This window comes from Triplophysa dalaica, chromosome 4 (assembly GCF_015846415.1).
Source record: "Triplophysa dalaica isolate WHDGS20190420 chromosome 4, ASM1584641v1, whole genome shotgun sequence".
NCBI lineage: Eukaryota > Metazoa > Chordata > Actinopteri > Cypriniformes > Nemacheilidae > Triplophysa > Triplophysa dalaica.
This window is the reverse complement of record NC_079545.1, coordinates 22,482,855-22,505,492: the sequence shown is the minus strand read 5'-3', so window position 1 is coordinate 22,505,492 and position 22,638 is coordinate 22,482,855. Positions and strand designations below refer to the sequence as shown.

The following is a 22,638-nucleotide window of genomic DNA, read 5'->3' as shown; positions in this document are numbered from 1 at the left end:
CAGTGGCTTTATTAAGGGCCTTATTCATAACAGACTAAAAAAATTCCCCCAATTGTTTGTGGGTTGCGCGCAGCGCGCTCTCTCGCCATCACGCCGTGCTGATCTTTTCTGCTTCTCCCAGGAGAGGCGAACTGACTGTCCGCCACCGGGCTGCCCAAATCCGGCGTCCCGGCGGCTGTCATATTGATCAAATCAGAGTCGTGTCGTAGCACGTCAGTGGGGAGAGAGAGAGTTAATAGGTTTTTAAGCAGGGGTTTCCTAGACGGTCATAAAATCTCCCTGATTGGTGCTCATAAAACGTTCAAGGGAACGTCCAACATGTTTACTTAACCTGAATAATGGCTCGAGACGCCACCTAAGCTTGACTCAACAGAATAATATGGAAAGTTTGTTGCTTGAGTTTGCATTTAGACGTAGTAGGTGTAGGTACTTTTGATAATGTATACCTTGGTTATAAAGTTGCAATTCAATTTGCGCGTCAGTTGACAAACATGAAGGTTTTACATTGTTATGGGCAATGAATCAAAACCTGTTGAGCTCCTTACCTGGACAGGATTTGGTCACCTAGACAGCATATTGAGCACCATAGGTGGTGGAGCAAAAACACTGTCTAGGTAGGCATCTGAATAAGGCATCAGACACAGCCACCCGAGTTATGCGCGTAAACAGGGGGACAGGAATAGTACACATGTGTTTTTCATCTGGGTTTTAGTCGGGGGAATATTTTAATTAAGGAGTCTCTCAAAATGGCTTGTAAAAGATGAACAATAAACTTGAGCATTTGGAAAGACGTGAAAACATAAATTGTACTTGTAAAATTATAACAGCATCATAAATTACAAACTTTTTTATTTAAAGTGCTCATACGGGTGGACTGAAAAAAATATTTTAGTAGGAAAGTAGATTAAGATTAAATCTAAAAACAACTGTGTTAACCGGTTTAAAATGGTTAACAATTCAAAAAAGCGTTAATAAAGTTAAGGTTAAAGTTAAAACATTACATTGAATAGACATACGCTATAAGCTAAACATATCTTTTTGACATTTAAATAAAAAATATAATGAAACTGGAAAAAGTAACAAAAGTTATAAAAAGTTTTTTAACTCGGACTTACATTTTAAGGTTTTGTTAAGTGCACTTTTCTGTTTACGAGTGTTTTTTACAGGCCAGTGTGAAGGAATAAATAGAAACATTTTAAGGCTTACAAGCAACTTAGATCCGGCGCATTTATTTAAATTGCTGTTATTTTTAATTTTAGAGAACTTAAAGAAAACAGGAAGGATTGCAATGAATGGTGTTGGACTTTCCTGCATTAGGGAAACATTTTAAAACCGTGACCCCTCTGAATCATTGAGTTTTGTGCGCGAATTGTTTTTCTCATTTAATGAGAGGATCTAAAGTCCACGGGAACAAATGCTCAAACCAGCCTGCACTGTTTAACCACAGTTGGTGCTTGTTTTTTTAAAGTGCCTAATGTTTTCTTTAGATATTTTTCAGTGTGTGTGTATGCACCTGTGCACGAGCGTGTGTGGGGCTCTCAGTTAGTCTTACATGGTGACTCAAGAATGTAAGAGTATCAGAATTTGTGTTTGTGAGTTTAAGAGAAGATCAGACTGGTATCTCGAACATGCAATACCACATCGTCTCATTGAAACTTCACACTGCACCAACCGAATACATAGTTGTGATTTAAATTGATTGTTGAACGATCGGCTTATCCTAAGTACTCTCATGAGGACATATGGGTCTCAGGGCGAACTGCTCTGCAGCGGACATATGGGAGCATCCAACACTAAGTCACTCTTTAAACCTCTTACCAGACTCTCGACAGTGAGTCGATCACGCACACACAGCTCACATACCCGTAATAATGTACCATTTTTGTTTAGGTCTGAATGAATGCAAAATATAATTGAAGGACTATAAAATTAGAAAAACTGGCTGTGTCCTCCACCCCTTTCGACTCTTATATTTATATCAAACGCAAAGTTTACGGAACGCCGAAGCCACTGCTGCGTTTTTTCTGGAAAAAACATTTGGTGGAACAAGAGCTTTATTGATTTATTCTGTTGACACAATTATGTAAATTTAATTACTTCTAGATGCAACTACACAGACACGCACGCACACACTTACCGCCGGTTCCCAATGTATAATTCTGTTTCTGTCTGCATGGTTCACAGTTATAATTTGGACTGAGAAAAATGTTAAAAACGACACCCCTCCCTTCCTCTGCCCGGAGGGAAGAAAAGAGAAGTATCGTCCTAGTGGGTAGAGAGACCATAATGCAAGACAGACGAATAGAGTAGCTAATCATTGGGACAATTATCACATTGAAACACAGATTTCTGGTTATATCATGCAACCTTTATCATACTTCACAGACTTACACCCAGTTGAGCAGAAACGGATAAACAAAGAGAAACTCAGTTTACTTTCCAGTTATGTTATCAAATAGTTTTCTCTGTTACAATGCATTTACATTTTGAGTTCTTGGCAGATGCTGACTTATAAGGAATACACGCTATACGAACTATTTTGTGATGAATGACTGCAAAAGATGCACATTTCTATTGGCTTTGGGACTTTTAGGAACAAAGCAGGGAATGCGTGATATATGTATGCATGTGTGTGTGTTTTGGACATATTCCAGTGGTTCGAGAGGAGATGAGGAGCTAATTGGAAATCTGTCTCTCATTAGCTAAAAAATGCTACTGAAGTACCTTGCTTATGTTTTGGTGTGTGCGAGTGTATTCATGCGTACATGTTCGTTCATTTGCTCAAAACGGCGTGCTACACAATTCGTCTTAATCAGCAACTTCTATGTGCGTGTTCGGCTGCCTGCAAGCAGCAGTGTCCTGCGTAGCTCATGATCGTGCTTTGGAATGGTAAAAATCAAACACAAATTGCCCGTTTCATGCTCTCATAAATACACTGTTATTTTGCGAGTTTTTAGACTGATGTAGTGTGTGTAAGAGAGCAAGCTTATAGGAGCCTAGCAGCATTTCGCTACACAGGAACAATTTTTGAGGGAAACTTTAAGGTCTTAAAAGAAATGATTACAATTCTATAATTTTCTTCAAAGGGTAACTTCTAGAATTAAGATTTAAAAGTTTAAAGCTTGAAAATAAGATTGATACATGACACTGGCCAGACACGAACTTTGTCCCTGTGAGTGTTGCGAGCGAATGCACTAGGCGATTCGCAGCGGTTCCTAAAACACAGAATTTTCTAAAAACTAATTGTAACGGTTGATAGGCAGCAGATTTTTGGGTCTGAAGAATGTATCCGTTCCGATTATGACATGAAAAGATGTCAGTGACCTTTGACCTGTTGAGGGACCATGTCAGTCTCAACTTGTGATCCAAGTTATATGTTTCTATAGCAATTGACTGATGCGAGGCCGAATTCGTACAAAGTTTTAGATGCATTCTTGTGCATATTCAGTCATCCACGGCAATATCAATTCTTCTTTGAGTCTTTTTACCTTTAATCATGCGACTGTTCGCATTGACAATTGTGTACGCCTGACTCTGTGTATGTGTTTGTGCATGCATGAGTAAGTGTGTGTGTATGTCATGATCAGTGGTGTTATAATAGGAGTTGACAGTGAGGAGATTAACTCTGTCAGAGTTTCAATATGTTGAACAGCAAGAGAGGATTCACGCCGACACACACACACACATATCCCTCTGTCTCAGCCAGCATTTCCACAACAGACCTGTTTCTGTCTGAAGTGTGTGAGAAGTGGCTTTTGTTCTGTCGTTGATAACATTTCACGGTGTTGTGTGTTGGGTTCTGCTGTTAGCGTTATATCATCAGAGTTTCCTTCAGATACGTCTATAACGTATTTTAAAGGTGTGCAACTTAAAACTGTATTACTGTAGACATTATACGAGAGACATGTCCTCACATGCAATATAACTGAAAGAGAACGAGACGGGCGCTTGCGTGAAACTTAATTTTTATTGTACGTCCGCGTGTGCGCGCATGCAGGGAGTGCTTCATTAGCAACAGCGCTTGAGTAACACAAGCACATTGTCTGTCCCTGACCAAGCATGACCACTGGGCCCTCACAGCCTCCTTAAACGCCTCTCACAAGCACAGACGCGCTCCGAGTCCGCCGCTCGTGTTGTTTTAAGGACTGTAATGTTTGTAGTTGTAGGGTCTGCTGGAGCACACGACAGAAGAGCAGCGGCGGCAGCTGCAGTATGTGCGTGTGTTTGTGTGGGTTTACTTAGCTGGACTTTGGGAACAAAACTGTCACCAAAAGTTAGTTTGATCTGACACAACTGCCCCTTGGGGACATCCGGTGGATTTCCGTAAAGGTCAAAATGATTTATAAATAAAGTAAATCATGTTTGTTATTTAAAAATGCATTTTTTCAGGTTTGGGGAAGTGTGTAAAGTGTCTAAAAACAACAGAAGCCTGTGGTATGCCATTGTTTATATAGCTAAGTAAATGTGTGTGTGTATGTAAACAGACAGGTTTTTAGGGGATTTCTCAGACTAGATGATAATGATGTTTTGGTATTTATCAAAGTACAATCTGATAACATTACTGTACCCTTGAAAATTTGCATATTATTTTTTTAATTCAAAACATATCGTTTGGTTATGAATATAATATGATCGTGAATTAAGGGTATTGCTATTGAATTCAAATATGTTTTGTGCCATTCAGACATGGTAGTACCTGAAGTTTGACACGTTGACAGAATCTTCTGAACTGAAGAAAGACACAAAATAAGTGCAGAAAAGCCACTAAAGTGATCTTGATAAAACTGTCCAATAAGGTTGTATTTGTAAATAACATTAACAATAGGGATGTAACGATTCACTTAGCTCACAATACAATTTATTTTTAATGAGTTGAGAACAAATGCCCTTTTACTATTTCTCATATTCAGCGAATTTCTTTGTAACTTAAAAATATATTTTATATCGAATAATAAAACTAAACTGCAATTTTGAAAACAAATTCCAAAACCATGAAAAAAACTAATAATTCAAAAGTCTCTTTAGTAAAAACAAACTAAGACTTTGTCTTTGCATTTCTAGCATTTAAAAAAAAAATATCACTATATACACATTTTCCAAGTTTGCATTCACAGCTGACCCTGCTGTTCAAATCATGTATTGCGATTCATTTAACATCTCAACCGACAAGAATCGTCACATATTATAATAGATATTCAACCGACTCACAGTGAATCTTTACATCTAACAATGAACAATATTTAAAATATAGCATTTATTAATCTTAGATCATTATTAATCCTTTTAATCTTATTAACCCTAACATTTACCAATTTTAAATTCAAAAGTTGTACCTGTTAACATTAGTTAATGCACAGTAAATTAACATAGACTACACTGTATTGATATTAAGTAAAATATGCAAAAATTATGAAATTAAGAAAAACTTTATTGCTTACTGTTAGAGCCACTTTAGTTTCATCCATCTTTGATCACTCATTATTTAAATATCTAGTTAGACTCAAAAACGTCAAGTAAACCCCAGAGTTTCTCCATTTTTCATTTTAAAGAACAGAGGCACAACATTTTCAAGTAAATCTATTTCATGCAAGACATGACTATAATCTGTCTCTTCGTACCAACAGACACAAACATGCTTTCCTTTGTACAACAGATGTAGTTCTCCTTGTGAAGTGACTTTGGGTATTTGTGCCTGTCACAAATACACACACAACAAACACATGGGTGCGAGGTGGGAGACTTTAAGCGTTCAATGTAAAGAGAGGTTTGCGATCTGTTGTTTTCTACACCTCTGTTTGTGCGCACTTACGCTTGAATGTTTACTTTATGCATGGACTGCGCATAACGGCACAGACTGAGGGATTGAGAGCAAATATCTACACTTAACACATTTATGCTCCCGTGAACAAAGAGAGGATTGCGAGTCAAGCAACTGAGAACCTGCTCGGTATTCAGACAAACACACGCACACACACACACGCACGCACGCACGCACGCACGCACACACACACACACACACACACACACACACACACACACACACACACACACACACACACACACACAGTGGGCAATCAGTCACACTCTTAGAGTTCAAAGCTGCACCATCCTTTTTATCCACTTTCCAGTCGACAGCTCAAACCATCACACTCACTAAACCCATCATTCCTTGCCCATGTGTGTGTGTCCGGAGAAATGGTCACGCTTTCAGTCAGCTAAATGCTGCCATAAAGCATCAGAGAAGCTGAAGTCTCCAGTGCGCTTTCATCTCCATCTGATCTGAGCTCAGTCATCTCTGCATGTGGGACCAAATCACAATAACCTTTATTGACTTTAACTGACCTGAGAACATATCTAGCACACAGCGGTTTTAAGCTGCTTAGGGTACCTGCCATTAGAAGACCTGCTCCTCAGCACACACTGGGAGATCAAATTCTCCTCGCTGATCTTTGGTTTTGGTTGAAAACACTCAAAAAAGAGGCCCGGGACGCCCACGGATAGATCAAGCTAAAAGCCTGTTTACTGATCTGGGAACTGTGGAAAGCTGCTTTTAGGGATATGTCTGCATCAGCCATTTTAAAGTCTCATTATTATTTAAAATGGAGGGGAGAAGAAATTTAGAGACATTATTGGTGAGACAGTGATCTCTGCCTGCAGCTGGACAGAACAAATGGAAAATCTAATTATAAAACAATGCAGAAAACACACTCGACTCTCTCTCTCTTAAACACACACACACGAGTAGTTCAAAAAGAATCAGAGAAAAGTGAGCGTTGCTTTTTACAATATGTCCACACTGAAAGACTGTGTGTGTGTGTGAAAGAGAGGTCAGATTTGGCAATACTTGTGACGGCTAAATATCATCATCTCGCAATCATAGTGAAATATAACAAACTTTTTTATAAGTGATTCTCAATGTTTAAAAGGTTAATACAACCTTAAATCAGCAAATCTCTATTTTGCATAACTTACTGGTGTTAACCCGTTTCTGTTTGTTAGAAAAACAAACGGGTGCATGGGTTTTGACACTTATTCTAGTCCAGATTACCATGACAGACAAGCTGAAACACACACACACAAGTGTGATGACAGAGATGTCTAGTGTCTAATGACAACTTTGTCATTGTTCGCCTGTTTGTTTTGATTCCCAAGAGTCTCTCTTTCCTTTTTCTTTGTATTTATTTCCCCATCTTTCTGTCTCTTGTTTCTCAAATGTGTAATCATCCGTCATTGATGTGTAATAGATAACCTGCTCTGAAAAGATATTGCTATTAGCACAATTGCATTTTTCTTTACGTGCGTTTGTGTGTGTGGTGTCTTCTGCTATTTTCTCTCAGGCATTTCAGGCTGAGCTGTCAGCCAAGTATAACTTGTTTGTGTGTGTGTGTGTGTGTATATATATGTGTGTGTGTTTGCAGTGGCTTTAATTGCTTTGTAATGTGAGTGTCTGTGAGAAAGAAAACACACAGAAACTGTTTCTACATTACCATGACCTGTGAGTTGCAAACACTCACACAAAGTGAAGACACAGATGTGTGTGTGTAACGGTGGTATCCTAGAGGAGCTCTGGTGGAATTCATACCTTTCATCTCACACTCAGACAAACACAATACTCCTGACAGTGAGTGTGTGTGTGTGTCTGTGTGTGTGTGATAGAGAGACAAGAGAGAGAGAGACAGACAGAGAGACAGAGTCAATTTGACCATTTCTAGGTGTAAATGTTTTTCTTTTACACCCTAAATTTATATAGGTTTTCTGTCATAGCAACAGTTACTACAGTGCCAGTTCATGTGAAGCACAAGGAGTTGGATTTAAGTGTTAGTCATTAATACTATTAACTTAAGTAATGCACCCAGACTATTAAATGTGAATTATTATGCCATTAGTGCTCGGCAACTATTGAGCAATACAAAAAGTGGTTTAAGGTGTTTCCACCCACGCTAAAAAATGTCAAACATTTATACCCATTATAAGTTAGAAGACAAAAAGCATCACCAATGTGGGAAGCTACTTTGAAACTGTTTGCCTAGTTTTAAAACAATTAAAAAAAGTAGTTTGCTACTCCTTAGGTTAGTAACACACTAAAGCAGATAAGTAATTAAAGTTAGTTAAGGATGGCAATTACTTAAACTATATATTCAACACATATACATTTAATATAATTGCATTTAGTTTAGACATGCAACAGTCTTGTTCTAGCACAAAAAAAGGAGTATCACAAACCATGGCATAGCATAAAGACATATGTAGAAAAACAAAGTATTTAACATTTTAAAAATATGAAATGTTCATGATATACATTGTTATGCTATTCTTATTATTGGGCGTTTGACCTTTGGTATTGATAATAAAATAAGCAACTAAAGTTTGTGACAATTAAAATAGAATACAGTTTTTAATAATATTTTAATCCTTCAATTATAATAAGCTGTAGGTCAAATGTGTTTTTTATTTTCTTTCTTTCACATGACTACAGAGTTTTGCCAGAGCGGAGCAAATTTAAGATGTCTGTCCAGATACCAGTTAAGGTTTATGTGACACTCTCAGGCCTAGTCCACATGTACACAGGTATATTTGTAAACAGAGTTTTTCTTTCTTCGTTTAAAAAAACCCTCGTCCACATGAAAACGCAAAAACAGACCAAAAAGCGATGTCAAAAGCATGCCAAACCAACAGGTGGCGATATAACTATAAAACCCGTGTTGGCATATCAGACGCCTGTAATCTGATGTCAAACAAAGGAGATAGCAGAACCCATTCCAACAGCAAATCTCAGGTTTCACCTTCTACACGACAACACTGAAACCAGAGTTTCTAAAAATCTTCACCTTGGCCGGAGTTTTCAAGTTCGGTTTCAGTGACCGGGTACTAAGCTTGTGTGTGGACGAACGGCCAAACCGCATACAAAAAGCTGTGGTTTTGAAAATACCCGTGTGGACAGGGCCTCAGATGTCATAATTAAAAACGTAATTCAATTAAAACAATAAACACAACGAAGTTAATATAGTGATATTCTCCTGCATTGGGATCAGGGCACATGGAAATGTAATCACACTTCTAAACAGAAATGCAAAACTTCTTAAGAACTCAACCTGTTAACATGCTATATTTGCGGATCTTGAGTTTAGTTGGGAACTTTATACCTTGACCTTAAGCTTGTCTTTGAACTGATGTAAGTAATATCATTGAAAAAGGGTGGCTAAAAGAGAACGGGAAACGAATCAAATGAAAGTCTGTCTGTTTGTGTGAAGGAGATTCCTCATATCCCACCAAAGCTGACGGAGATAAAATCTGGTGCACAATTGCCCTTAGACAAAAAAAATCTTTCTGTTTTTATGTCAAATGGGACATGGAAGGATTAGCCTAGATGTTCCAGTAAGGGTTTCATGCAGAATGTATTATTAGAAACCATATAGCATATTTATCTTTGTTTAATGAAAGTTATGTAGGGATATGATTGATTTTAACCTATCAAAAATGAAGGGACAAATTTGCCTAAATTATGAATAGAAGTAAGCTAAATATGACAAGCTTGAGAGGACATTGTTAAAATTTTTAAAAAAAGGAAATACACTTTTTCATTTGAATAAAAATTTTATAGTTTTAATTCGTTTTAGTTTTAGACAATGAAAACCTGTGGTAGGTTCGTATTTGACTAGGTAAGCACGTGTGAGAAATCCTGTGGGTTTTGGTGGGGGGTTTTCCGCTATGGAGATTCCTGATCTCTAGAATCTATTCACTCATGTCTCTGATTCTCAACAAGATGCCCAAGGCTCTGTGTTTTTTTTTAGTGTGTGAGTTTGTGTGCAGTTGTTATTGTGAGTGGGATATGTGTAAGCTGTTGCTCTCTCTCTCCAACACTCTCTCTCTCTTACACAAAGAGCCACTTGTAGGAGCTCTGCCTTGAGAGTGGACAATCACATGACCAACGCACTCTATACATACACCCGGCGTCTCCACATTGAGTGTGTGTGGGTTTGTGTCCATTCAGACAGATAGAGATAGAGATAGGTGACTGCATTTTTTATTTGGTCTCACAAGGATTTATTTCATACCAAATATAAAACTAAAGATTCCAGTGAGAAAAACGTTGTGTGTGATATGTATATAAAAGTGCTCCCATTGTCAGTCTATTGTAGATCTTAGATGAAATGCCAAGATATGTGATTACAGACCCGCTTAGAATTTAGGCGCTTATGTGTAGAAGGTCTCTCTCTCTCTCTCTCTCTTTCTCTCGTGAATGAGACTGATTTGCATGGCTGCTGTATTCAGTATTTAATTGGTGCCATTCAGTCCTGGTCTAATCCCGTGTTCACTTGTTTAAAAAAAACGAGGAGGCCTCTTATTGAGTGTGTGTCACACAGAAACTGAAGTGTGTGCATGTGTGTGTGTGTGTGTGTGTGTGTGTGTGAATAATTACAATTAAAATTAAGACATCTCCTCCACTCCATGCGATACTGAATGAATTCAGTTTCAAGCAGGAAATTATGCCAAAGTTGTTTATTATCTCAGCTCGGTCCTGCTAAAATTCAGTTATTCTGACCGCGCTCCTTAATTACGTCTGATAACACACGTAAGTCACGTAACACTTACAAGTCACTTTCATTAATAACATTAATGAGATTATTACATGTACTGCTTAACAGGTCATTAGCGCAGACCAAGTATGTTTTTTTTCTTGTTATAAAACACTTTCCCTAGTTTGTTATAACGATTAACCATTTAAAAGATTTTCCTGAAAAGTGTAAACGTTGTGGCTGTGTGGCACAGTCGTTTTTTGGTGCAACAAAACCAGCCTGACAACTAACCATATATTTACCCATAATATTGTTTCAAGTCGTGAGTTTTGGGCGGGATTATCTGTTTGTCTGCCCAATGGCAGACTGAGGTGGGAACCTGTTCACAAACGGGTTTTTGAGGTTTCATTTGTGATGCTGGGGATGTTTAAATGACAAACTTCTTTCTTAAAATAAAACATTAAACTTTGTCTTCCCTGAACTAGTGCTACATAATGATTGTGGTTAATAACTTAATAATGACTCATCATAAAAGTAATTATTTAATATTATAAAGTATAACCAAAGTAATTATACAGTTATTCGAAAGCCTTTAAAGGGTTCAAAAATGTTTTTCTCACCTGCCACAAAAACATACAAAACATACTAATATGACACATTCACACACACAGACAGACACAAATCTCTCCAGGAACACGAGTGGTTCTCTAAATTCTTTTACCAGCCATGCAAAATCAGCAATGTGTATGTTTGTGTATTTTGGGGAGCGGGCTACCTATTATTAATCCTCCGTCCCCATACCGGCGCACACGCATTCCTCTCACAGGTCCTGTTTCCGAGATTCACAGTTTTGCAGCAGCTGCTGATTTGACAGGAAGCGATGAAGTCTTTTGTTCAGAGTTGAGAAGGTCAGATTCTTCATTCTCCTCGCCCCGGTTTCTCTCTCTGTTTCTGATTTGTTCAGTCATAGGCAGCCGTCAGAAAAAGGGCACGAGTTTGACATCTTCATTGATGAGGAAAAAAGAGAGGGATGAAAAGGGAGATCTAGAAACAGAGGGATAAAGGCACGACAGACAGAAACAGAGATGAGGCCGCAGACGTAGAAGGCAAATGTCACACAAAGAGTTTAACCCCGGAGAAGCCCTTCAGTCATGCAAATCTCTCGTTCTCTCACGGGCACACACGGACGCTCTCTGGTTCTGCGTGTGAATGCTTCAGATTGGCTTTCATGAAGCGCTGTGAGATCGGCCTGAAGTCATTAAGCTCTCATATTTACTCATTGTCTTATTTCTTATTTACGGTTTCCTCCAGTTTGTTTTTCCTATCAGTTTGCATTTTTGAGTTTTCTTACAATATAAAGATTTTTTTTTATGTTTTAACATCTGACTGATTCTATTTAGGTTGTATTTGTTAACATTAGCAGTTAATTCATTAGCCAACATGAAAAAATATTGAACAATACTTCGGAATACATTTTTTTTTCATGGTTATTTCAGTATTTGTTAAATGATTAGAAGGCATATCTGCACGATAATGCATTATTAACTATCAGGAGTGATTGTATTAGTATTAATTAACATTAATAACACGCTGAAAAACTATCTCTCATTGTTAGTTCATGTTAGCTAATGCATTTAGTAATGTTAACAAATACAACGGTCATATAAGCGTAAACAACAAACCATCTTGTATTTATATAATAATATTTTTTTGTATCAACCTGAATAAATTAGGTTAGATCAACAGTCATTTTAATAGTCTCTTTCTAGAAACAAGTAGACGGTTTAATTCTAAAGTTGTATACTTAAGACTAAGAGCATGTGAACCCTTTGTTGTATGTGTGCCTTTTTGTTTAAATGTGTATGTTCTATCTCATTGTTTATCTCACTGAGAACACAACTGTGCTCCTCAGTGGCGTTAATCCTCATGTCATAATTCTCCCCATAATTCATAAATGAGAGTCAGTACTGTATACACCTCAAACACCTTTAGTAATAGAGACTGAAGTCCATGCACCAGTAAAAAGTTTTTGGTATTAATTCATCTGTGATGGATTTTTTGTGCTGTTAAACCAATAAAAAGCCTGCAGGAAACAGCGTCAAAGCATTAGAATAACATTATCATCAACAACAGAATCAATATTTGAAGTTTGATCAGGACCATATATCAACGCAACATTTCCCTAAGCTGCATTTATGTGTTTTTCTAATTTAACAAACTTGTGTGTCTGTTTACTGCATTTCTTCAGTATGTGTGTTTTTCTTTGATTATAGGGTGTGTGTATGTTCGCTCTGTGTCTGTGCCTGTGTTGCTTGTAGTCTTATTAAAGGATTTTTTTATGTTTGTTTGTGTGTGTGTGTTTGTCTGTGTGTATGTGTTTATAGTTTTAGGAGAGGTCTGTGTGTTTGCATTTGTTCTTGTGTGTGTGTTGTGTGTGTTTGTGTGTCTGTGGTTAGCAGTGAAATGTGTTAAGGTTGCAATTATATCCCCTTACAGACGCCTACTGATGTGCACAAAAACACACGCACAAATCAGTATTTCTGAGAAAGAATCAGACATAAATATGTGTACGCCGTACAAAAAATTATACATTTTAATAAATGACGTGAGATTCTTGACTTTCCCCATTAAATAAATCAAAGTCAGCAGAACTCGCCATGCGCCGCATTTCTGCATCTTCCTTCAGTGTCTGTCTTTCTTTATTTGAAATTGTTTTTTTATTTTGAAATATGTTATTTAGAGGGAAAAGGAATGGTGATAGTCCCTCTGGGGCGGTTTGCGGAGAGTTTTGGCAGTCTGGGGGGTGTTTGAACCCAAATTTTTCCGCTCGCGAGCGTGAGCACTAGAGAGATGTGGATTTTACCGACAGTCAGACTCAGATTGAGTGTGTGTGATTTATTGTAACTTTGTACGTTTTGTGTTGCAGGTTTGTGTCTGGGAAGGGCTTGGCGATCTACCCAGAGATTGGGGATAAACTGGACATTATCTGCCCCAAGGGGGACATGGGGCGGCCGTATGAGTTTTATAAACTCTACTTGGTGAAGAAAGAACAGGCGGAGTCTTGTAGCACTATACTGGACCCAAATGTCCTGGTGACGTGCAACAAGCCAGAGAAAGACATCAAATTCACCATCAAGTTCCAGGAGTTCAGTCCCAACTACATGGGACTCGAGTTCAAGCGATTCACAAACTATTACATCACCTGTAAGTAACTCCAGCTTCTCCGTGTAGATTGGTGTATGAATGTCTTTGTGTGTGAACTTGCTATGTACGTATTGGGACCAAACGGCCCAAATGGGTAATTAAACATAAATTCACTACATTGCAGGGAACAGCCAACAGTCCTATTGTGGAAAATTGCTTAACAATCATTCTAGATAATGTTTAAATGAAACCTAACAATGCAGAAAGCAGCGTATAAGGAGTAGATTTAGTGGGCGGATGTGTGTGTCTTTGAAATGGTAAGTCAAGCTTTTGTTAAAGATATTCTCGGTGAGCCCGACTGAAATTCCAGACCAGACACAAAAAGTAGCGACACTCTGATCTTTGTTAGATTGATGATACATTCCTTAAAAATTCTAATCACTATGCAAGATATACTTGACATACATACAGTTAATCTTATATTATTATCTTTGGCTTAGTATCTTTCGTGCTTTTCTCGATAAAGCTTTGCTTGTCTGTTGTAATAATGTAAATCATTTCATACCCTGACAAATACGTCTAAGAGGATAATAATAAAGAAGCCCTTATTAATCATTAAGGGCAAATTGAAAACATTCGAAACGTCTTTACAGTGCCATATAATGTAGGCTAAAACATTAGAATATGAGATGCAGACAGCAGGGAACAGCATGGGAAATATAACACATTCTCTCTCCCTGCCTTTTCTCTATCGCTCACTGTGAGCAGCTCCTTTATTTCTCTCGCTTTTTTTAACCCCCTCCCCAAGGAGAGAGATAGAGAGCGAGAGAGGGAGGACAGTTTCAGTCAGGCATGTGTCATTGGTTGTCTTGCCTCACTGAGTTTTCGGTCTCTTGGCCATGACGCCCAGACATGTCCCATAATCCACTTCACCTCTACTGACCCATCGCCACTACACTCCGAGCAACCAGTGGGGCTGCTATTAGATCCAGTAAAACACACACACGCATATATACAGAGAGAGACTCCCTAGCAACCCATTCCTTTATCTTGCGCTGGTAAACAGGATGAGTCCGGTAAAACTAATTTTGCTGAAAAGTGTATGTTTTGGTTCACCGATTTTTGTCTGGTCATCTTGTTTTCACTGGTTATCGGAGTTAATAACTCAACAAGAAACGTCAGTTTCACACACATCTATATCTCTTCAGCAAAAGCTCATCAGACAGTGATTCTTACTGGTATGTCGCATTGTTGTGCACTTACATTGTTTACATACGGTGAGTTGCTGAACTGATTGTAGTTTGGCATCGGTATAGATGCAGTTTAATATAAACCTCCAGCTTGTGTGTGTGTTTAATGTAAGCAAGATGTTTCCAGTCATCTAAACTGACCACTAACTAGAATCCTTTTAAAACACACGAAAAACACAGACTTTTCAACGAAAGCACGTTGAACTGATTACCCTCTCCAAATTCCCCAAGTTAAAATACAAGCAAAGAATTGTACTGTGTCGTTTTTTTACCTCGGTTTGTTTGTCTTTTTTCAAGTTTGGTTGCATTGCTTGCGGTAAGAGTTTATGACATGTTTTATTTATAACATGACATTTTTGTTATCATTACAGCCTCTCTCAATTAAAAGTTTTATTTTAATATAAAATAGGTGCATTTTAAAGTTTGTTTAGCACATAACATTTTGATTTGAATGCTGATTGCGGACCAGCTGGCAACTCTAGCAGGCCTGTTTCACACATACTGTATCTACTATGCATTTTAGTACCACGCAGTCACGTAAAAAAGATTTGAATAAATGATATTTAAAATATTATCCATGCAGTCTATTGCAATGCAGGCTTTTATGAAGCCGCACAAATAGACTGGAATGAAATCAACTACCGTTTTTTGATAAAAGAAGTTTGTTTGGCTTGATGCAAGCTACACACACACAGTTAAAGTCACACAAACTTTCTATTTAGTACATCTGACTAAATCCAGATGAATTATGCAGTTAATTGCTACACTTTAGAGTTTGGGTTCTACTCCATGTAGATTTATAACCATTTGGGTGTGAATGTGACAAACCCCCTCATGTAAATTAGATGTCATGATAATCAGATTAGTATTTAACGGCCTAACCCCAAAAACATTTTATAATTACGGCCGTTAATAAAAGAATTCTTTAATGTGGTAATCTACCGATCCAGAATTTCTTGTGTTTTTTGAACAAAGTTGCAGTTGTTATGTTTTTTTTTGTGAAGCTCACCAGTCATCATATCATCATGCCACCCACGTTGTACCCAATCACCTCTCAAGTCTGTTTTAGAATAAACTGCCGAGCTGTTTGATTTTTGTATAGTTCACCAGATTCGGCTTCATCTGCATTTTCAAATTACTTGTCAATTTGCTCGCGCTGTCAATTTAACATTTTAATCTAGCGCGATTAATTATGTAAAAAAATAACATAATGAAACTTTAATGCAATTATCTTTTCCTCCTGATCTACACGTATATTGAGAAAGTCTGCAGGAAGACTCAGCAGAATAGAACAGATTGCAAAGGCTTTTTTAAAGTTTCTAATTGTTTTTAAATCGATAGTTCCAACAAAAATGAAAATTCTGTCATCATTTACTCACCCTTTTGTCCTTTTTGTTCTTAGTCTGCAGAAAATAAAAGAATTATTTTGAAGAACGCTATTTTGAAGAACGCTGTTAACCGAACAACAGCGTTATCTGTTCACTATAGCCACAAAATCAAAGCAAGTCAATGGGGCAAGTCAATGCTCAATAGGGCAAGATGCTAAAAACAGGGAAATGCAACATGTGTATGCAAACCTACAGTTATAAAATAGTAAAAGCATATGGAATACAATAATGTTTACTTTATGAATAGGTACTGGACTTCACATTAATGATAGGCTTTTGTTTGAATCAGTGGCGGCGTTTCACCAAAACCTAGGATATGGCAAAATTTTCTTCTGGCCATACAACAACGACATTTCAAAGTAACGGAACCATAAATTATACCACATCATATCTAAACAAAACATGTACAAGAATCCACAAAACTGAATGTACACACGAACATGCACAAAGACTAACAGATAACAAACCGTACCCTCATATTGTTCAAATATCTACTAAACCATCTGCCATTTATACTGTGCGTGACAATTTCCCACAGTAAGATGTTGACATTAAAAATCATAGGGTATGAGTCTAAAATAAAGGCCAAACATGCAATTAACAGTAAACATGGAGTACGTTTTCTTATTACTCACAGATAATGTAACAAATATTATTCATTTTGCAATATTTATACATCAGGCTTGGGCAGATGATATTGTTATGTGACTGTTAAAATAAAAAAATATAATTGGCAAATTATTGGCATATGTTGTAATAAAGACCTCCCTACTTACCTTACATACACTTTATTATTAAATATTATTATTATTAAATATTTAAAATGCCTGTATGATCTAATATGTGATGTGAAAATGTAAATAAGCTAAATGTGGTGCAATGCGATGGTATAGTCATGCGTCTTACCCACTACACCTTTGAAGCTGTTGAGGACTGAGTGTCGTTTTTAAACTCTAAAATATATATACTTCCGACGCCCATGCTAAAAATATACAGTTGTCGAAAATATTTTTATTATCTTAAATGAATATCCACACTTTCTTTCCACTGTTTTCTCCGAATGCTAGGGTATGGCAACTGCCTTGCTCGGCCATACTCAAACGCAAAACTAAACTTTGGCTTCTTGTACTATTCAATTATCAGACTTAGTTTATACTACCATTCAGGTCAGGTTACAATTTAAGCCTAATTCAGATGAATTATCCGGTCATTCATTATGAAGTCAATCCGTAGACTTGTCGCTACAGAGGTTCAGAGCATTGACTCCAGAGCCCAATCCAAGCACTGAAATCTCCTCTGGTTTATCCGTGTAACTATGTGTCGAGTGGTCTCCAGTCTGTCTGCAGAAGTTCTTTGAACTAAGCTGAGTCTGCTTAAGCAGCTCTGTCCCAGCATTCGAGCCATACATGTTCACTTTCTTCTGTCGACCTGTGGCACAACGGTTGGCACAACTCCTTCAGACACATTGTGCCGTGGTGCTCATAGGCGTAATGCGGGTTCAAGTTTGACCTGAATGTTTATACTTCTCACTTTGTCAATAAAATCTGTTCTTTATTCACATTCTTTTCTGTTGCTTGTCACTATAACCACAGAATGAATTTTAATTTAAGATTCACGTTTTACCATCTTTTACATTTTTGCCTGTACATAAATAAATTAAGAAGAAGAATAGAAACATGTTTCACATTTATATTGCTCTGACTCACAGGTTTAGCTGTGCATATATTTTTATGGTTTAAAGATTTTCCTCTGGAATGGGGTCACAGAGTCTGTCCCTGGTCAGATTCTGTCTCTGTTTCTAATTGTGAAGAGTTATTCTGTGAATTCTCGAACTTTTTACGGCCTGATATAATTCCAGTATTTGTTCCAGAACGGTCTGATCATCTTATTCAGTCTTGTGTGTTTGAATAAAGAGCTCCATGTTTGCAATGGATCATTTCAGATGCATTTCTAAAGAATTTTAGAGACCTAATCTTAAAAGGTATTCTGACAGAGATCGGCTTTTTTATTTTTTTTTGGTTCAGAAACCTCAGATGAAAAGGATAAATATTGTTTGACATCCATTTTCCCATCCATCAAGGTTTTCCCTACATAAAGTATTTTGATGAAAGATATAAAATTGTCAAAATAGACGTGTGTGTGTGTCTGTGTGTGTAAGAGGTTGATCTAAAAAACATGACAATGGAAACAGTATCGTCATACAGTCGAGGGAGTGCTAAATATGATGGAAATGGAATAAGCGGGTTTGGGGGAGCAAAAAAAGTTTGTGATTATCACTGCATGAAATGGACCTAATGACCAGATGAGTAGATGTGTGAGGCTGCCTGAAAGGCTCTAATGGTTTCTGAGATGTTTGCAGGATTAGGAAGATAAATTAAAGGTTGTTTAGGGTCAGCTTCTCTTCCGTGTGTGTGTGTGTGTGTGTGTGTGTGTGTGTGAGAGAGTTTGGTACTGTGTGTATTTTTGTGTAAGGCTGTGTCAGCAACATATGATTCTGATTTGGGACGGTCCAACTTTGAAGTAATTTTGACCAAACCGCTGCAACAAAACGATGAGTGTGTGTGTGTGTGTGTGTGTGTGCTTTGTGTGTCTTTTTGTAACCTCTCACCATAACTGTCTCTCAGGCCACAGCCAAAGTATGAAAATTAGTGGCTTCAATTCATTGTGGTCGCTCTGGGGCGAGAGAGGTCAAATATCACATAGGGCTCTATGTGTGTGTGTATATGTGTGTGTGTGTGTGTGTGTGTGTGTGTGTTAGATGCCTGATATAAATGTGCCCTGTAACAAGCACAAAAAAACCGAAAAACTATGATTTTTGCTTCTTTGTAACATGAGAGGAATTTGGCTTCTATTGCAAACTGCTGATGAATACCAATTCAATATTCCGCCATCCAAACATCTTTAACACTTTAACTCTCTTTTGGAAGTTCAAAGTAGGAAAAAAGTATTTTGTAAGCACAAAGTTAGACTAGGGCAAATTCTGCTCTATTTAGTTTAGCCTTTCAGACTGATGTTTCATGTTATAAATTGTTTACTGCCATTCATCTTTGTTGTGTTAAATATTCATTTTTAATAATAGTAATAAGTAATATTTAGACATAACAATTAGGGTTGGGGAAAAAAATCGATAATTTGCGATTCAGTCTTTTAGCGATTCAAATCGATTCACAAATTAAAAAAAATCTATTTTAAATGTTATAGGTAAATATAATAAGGTTGAGAAGTAGAGAAAAAGAAAACCATTCAGCCCCGTTGTACTAAACTTCAATGTAACTAAATACATTTCAGGATGGTCTTTCTCTGCATCTACCCTGTGCAGTGAGCGGCAGGGAGAAACAGCACGTTCAATTCACCATACCGCAGCTAAATTGCCAATGAGTACAATATACTGTTTCCCAAAACCCGTCACTGTTTAGACTTACAAACATGATCATACTTCTGTAAATATAAAGTTTGTTAGCCAGATCACAGGCGCAGCACGGGACAAATACAGTATATTGCCAAAATCACCTCTCTTATGTGAAGAATGATTTTGTCAGAGGATGTGTCAATTCGTACCATTCAACAAGTACGTTTAAATTCGTTTAACATGTGGCACTAATAAATTGCTTTTATTTACTATTATATACTTGTTTTTTTGTCTGACAACAGAAAATGGAAATGAGAATGGCTTTTTTGGGCACTCGGTTGTATTAAAATACAATATGTGACAGTTCAAAGACTAGAAGCGACAGTGCCAACACTGCACAGTTTAACGCGCTACACGCGTGATTCTCATGGATTTGTCTGCGTCTGCCTTGTCTGAAGATATTAACATGAACTTCATCTCCAGAGTTGCTTTCATGAGCATTTTACCGTTTGATTAAAGCTAACGCCAAACATACACTAGACCTCAAGCATCTTCCTGACGACCCGTCAATATAGTTTATAAGTCCGGTTAAGTTTAACACTCAGATGAAAAAATTCTGAAGTGTATTATAGTATTTTCTATACAAAATTGTAGTGCGTTTGTAGTAAATTTAACTGTTATAGTAAATGTAATTACTCTAGTAAGATTTCAAAACACTGTAGTATACTATAGTAAACAGCTACTATAGTATACTACAGTATTTTATGTGGACAAATATACCACTATTGTACAGTAAAAAAAAGAAAAACACAGAACAAAGAAAAATGTAAACATAAAACAGTATAAATTTAGGTGAACAAAAATTATTCGGCCCAAATTTATCCATTTGTAGGTAACATTAATGTCATTTGTCAGTTACCTGCCTATTCATGTGATGAACTATACGTGCATATTTTTAATGTTGACAACAAACGTTTTATACTTGTGCTACAACAGTTTGGCCTGTGCTTTAAAATTTCAAACCTCTGTTGCATCAGTTCTATGTGCAAAAAATAGTTAACGTACAGTCCTGATCATACCAAATATTTAACTAATTAAACACTCGGTGATTCGTTCCTTACCATTGCATTACAAAGTTGTTCTTATTGACCTCTTCAGAAACGTAAAGAACGCTGATTCAACGCTAGTCCACAAGAACTTTCTGTTTACAAACATATTTAAAAATACAACCAACATAACATGTATAAACGTTAAAAATGTTAAACGAGTATTGGTAAAATTTACCTAAATATTTAAGGTAAAAAATTTAACTAAAGTGCTTCTTTGACCATTGTTTACATCTTGCGAAGTGGTCTATAAAAAAAAAACTTAAAATCGAAGGTAACATATAACTTAAAGCTTACCATAAGTTTACCATTTTAACACGTTTTTTATGTGCTTAAAAACATATTTTGATTTTTTTAGCCAAAAAAACTTACAGACTGCAGCTTTAATAATAAACTAACCTAAAGTGAATCAGGTTACCTAATCATTCTTGATTGTTTTTCCCTGGGGTCCACATAAATGTCAACCAAGTTTCCTTTGTACAAAAAAGACATAATTTAGTTTTATGACGATTTCCACCCTCTATTTCACCCTTAAAATGATGCGTGGTGACACGTAAGACTTCTGCACAAACATTATCTTCGCATGTGAAATGAGATACAGGGCTTTGCCGCATTACGTGCTCGCCGGTTTTGCTCTTGAGTCCAATATGGTTTTTAACTGCCTCATCATTCAATAACAGACTCCTCAAATAACGCACAACCCTCTGACAGGATCACAGAGCAGTTCAGGCTAAAATATGAGGCACAAACCCTTAAGATCAGAAATGACCAGAGACCTTGCTCAAATAAAATAAATTATGGTTAAGAATTAAAACATTCGGTCCTACATCTTCTGTATGACTGTATGACACACACTGTGACTGGGTGGGCCATGTTTCTAACGTCCAGATAAAATGTAAATTACATCATACGGTTGCGAAAGTGCACAATGAATAAATGTACTTTGGACTGGAAAGGTGTTTTAGAGTTTCAACATACAGTATTTTAGCTATGTATATTAGCAATTGTCTTAGAATATCAATGAAAATTTGATTCTTAATGATATGATCCGTTTAACATGGCTTTCCTAATGGGGGCAATAAAGGGTTCATATTTGAAGTTAACAGGTTGATACTGATAACAAAATGGGTTCAGCTATAATAAATAGCATTTAAATGACTGTGAACACACCTATTGCAAACACTCCTCATTACAGACGTATAACACCGAAAACACACCCCAAATCAAACTTTGGCTGTATTTTTTGTGGAGTTTTTGTTGTATATCCTCCCTCCTTGGCAAGTACAACCACAAAAAGACATAGTCAGCTAAACAACTTTTTCTGCCCTTTGAGGCAAAAGCGTGTGGGAGAGAGAAAGAAAGCAATATAAAACACAGGATCATCTTTCTCTGTCTTATGGGACGTCGAGCACCAGGTGCACTCTTTGCTTGTGTGTTTGTGATGTTACTCCATCTTAAAGTCAGCATGCGTATGGATGGTTGCTGTAGTAATGGTCACCGTTGCTTTAGAGATGCCCATGCGAATGTCCCAGTCGGCGCCGAAGGTCAGCGATGCATGATGGGTCACACTTCCCATGGAGCTAATGCACGTAATGAGTGTTTGTCTGTGCTAGAGATGGCAAATGTGTGAGCTACATGAGAACAGAGACTAATTGACAGTTAATTACGTTCCCATTGTGCGCGGCCTCTGTGTTTCCCTTACTGACACGCATAGGTTAAATATGTGACAAGGGCAACCAGGTCTTTAAGGTCAGTATCCGGTGAACCCGAAAGAAACGTGCTCCTGTACATGTGGAATTCTGGGAGATCTGGATTACTGCCGTTGAGAACACACACACGGTGCTGCTGACTCCATCCTTTCAACAAATCCGTCTGAACTTTCCC

The 22,638-nt window shown here is 37.3% G+C and overlaps 1 protein-coding gene across 1 annotated transcript in view; it reads left to right on the top strand.

The window, feature by feature from the left end:
* The window catches only part of efnb1 (ephrin-B1), a 35,546-nt gene that overhangs the window by 1,393 nt on the left and 11,515 nt on the right, over positions 1–22,638 (top strand). The window contains exon 2 of the mRNA XM_056745767.1: positions 13,444–13,721. Within this exon, the coding sequence (XP_056601745.1) occupies positions 13,444–13,721 (278 nt within the window). The remainder of the gene's footprint in view (positions 1–13,443; positions 13,722–22,638) is intronic.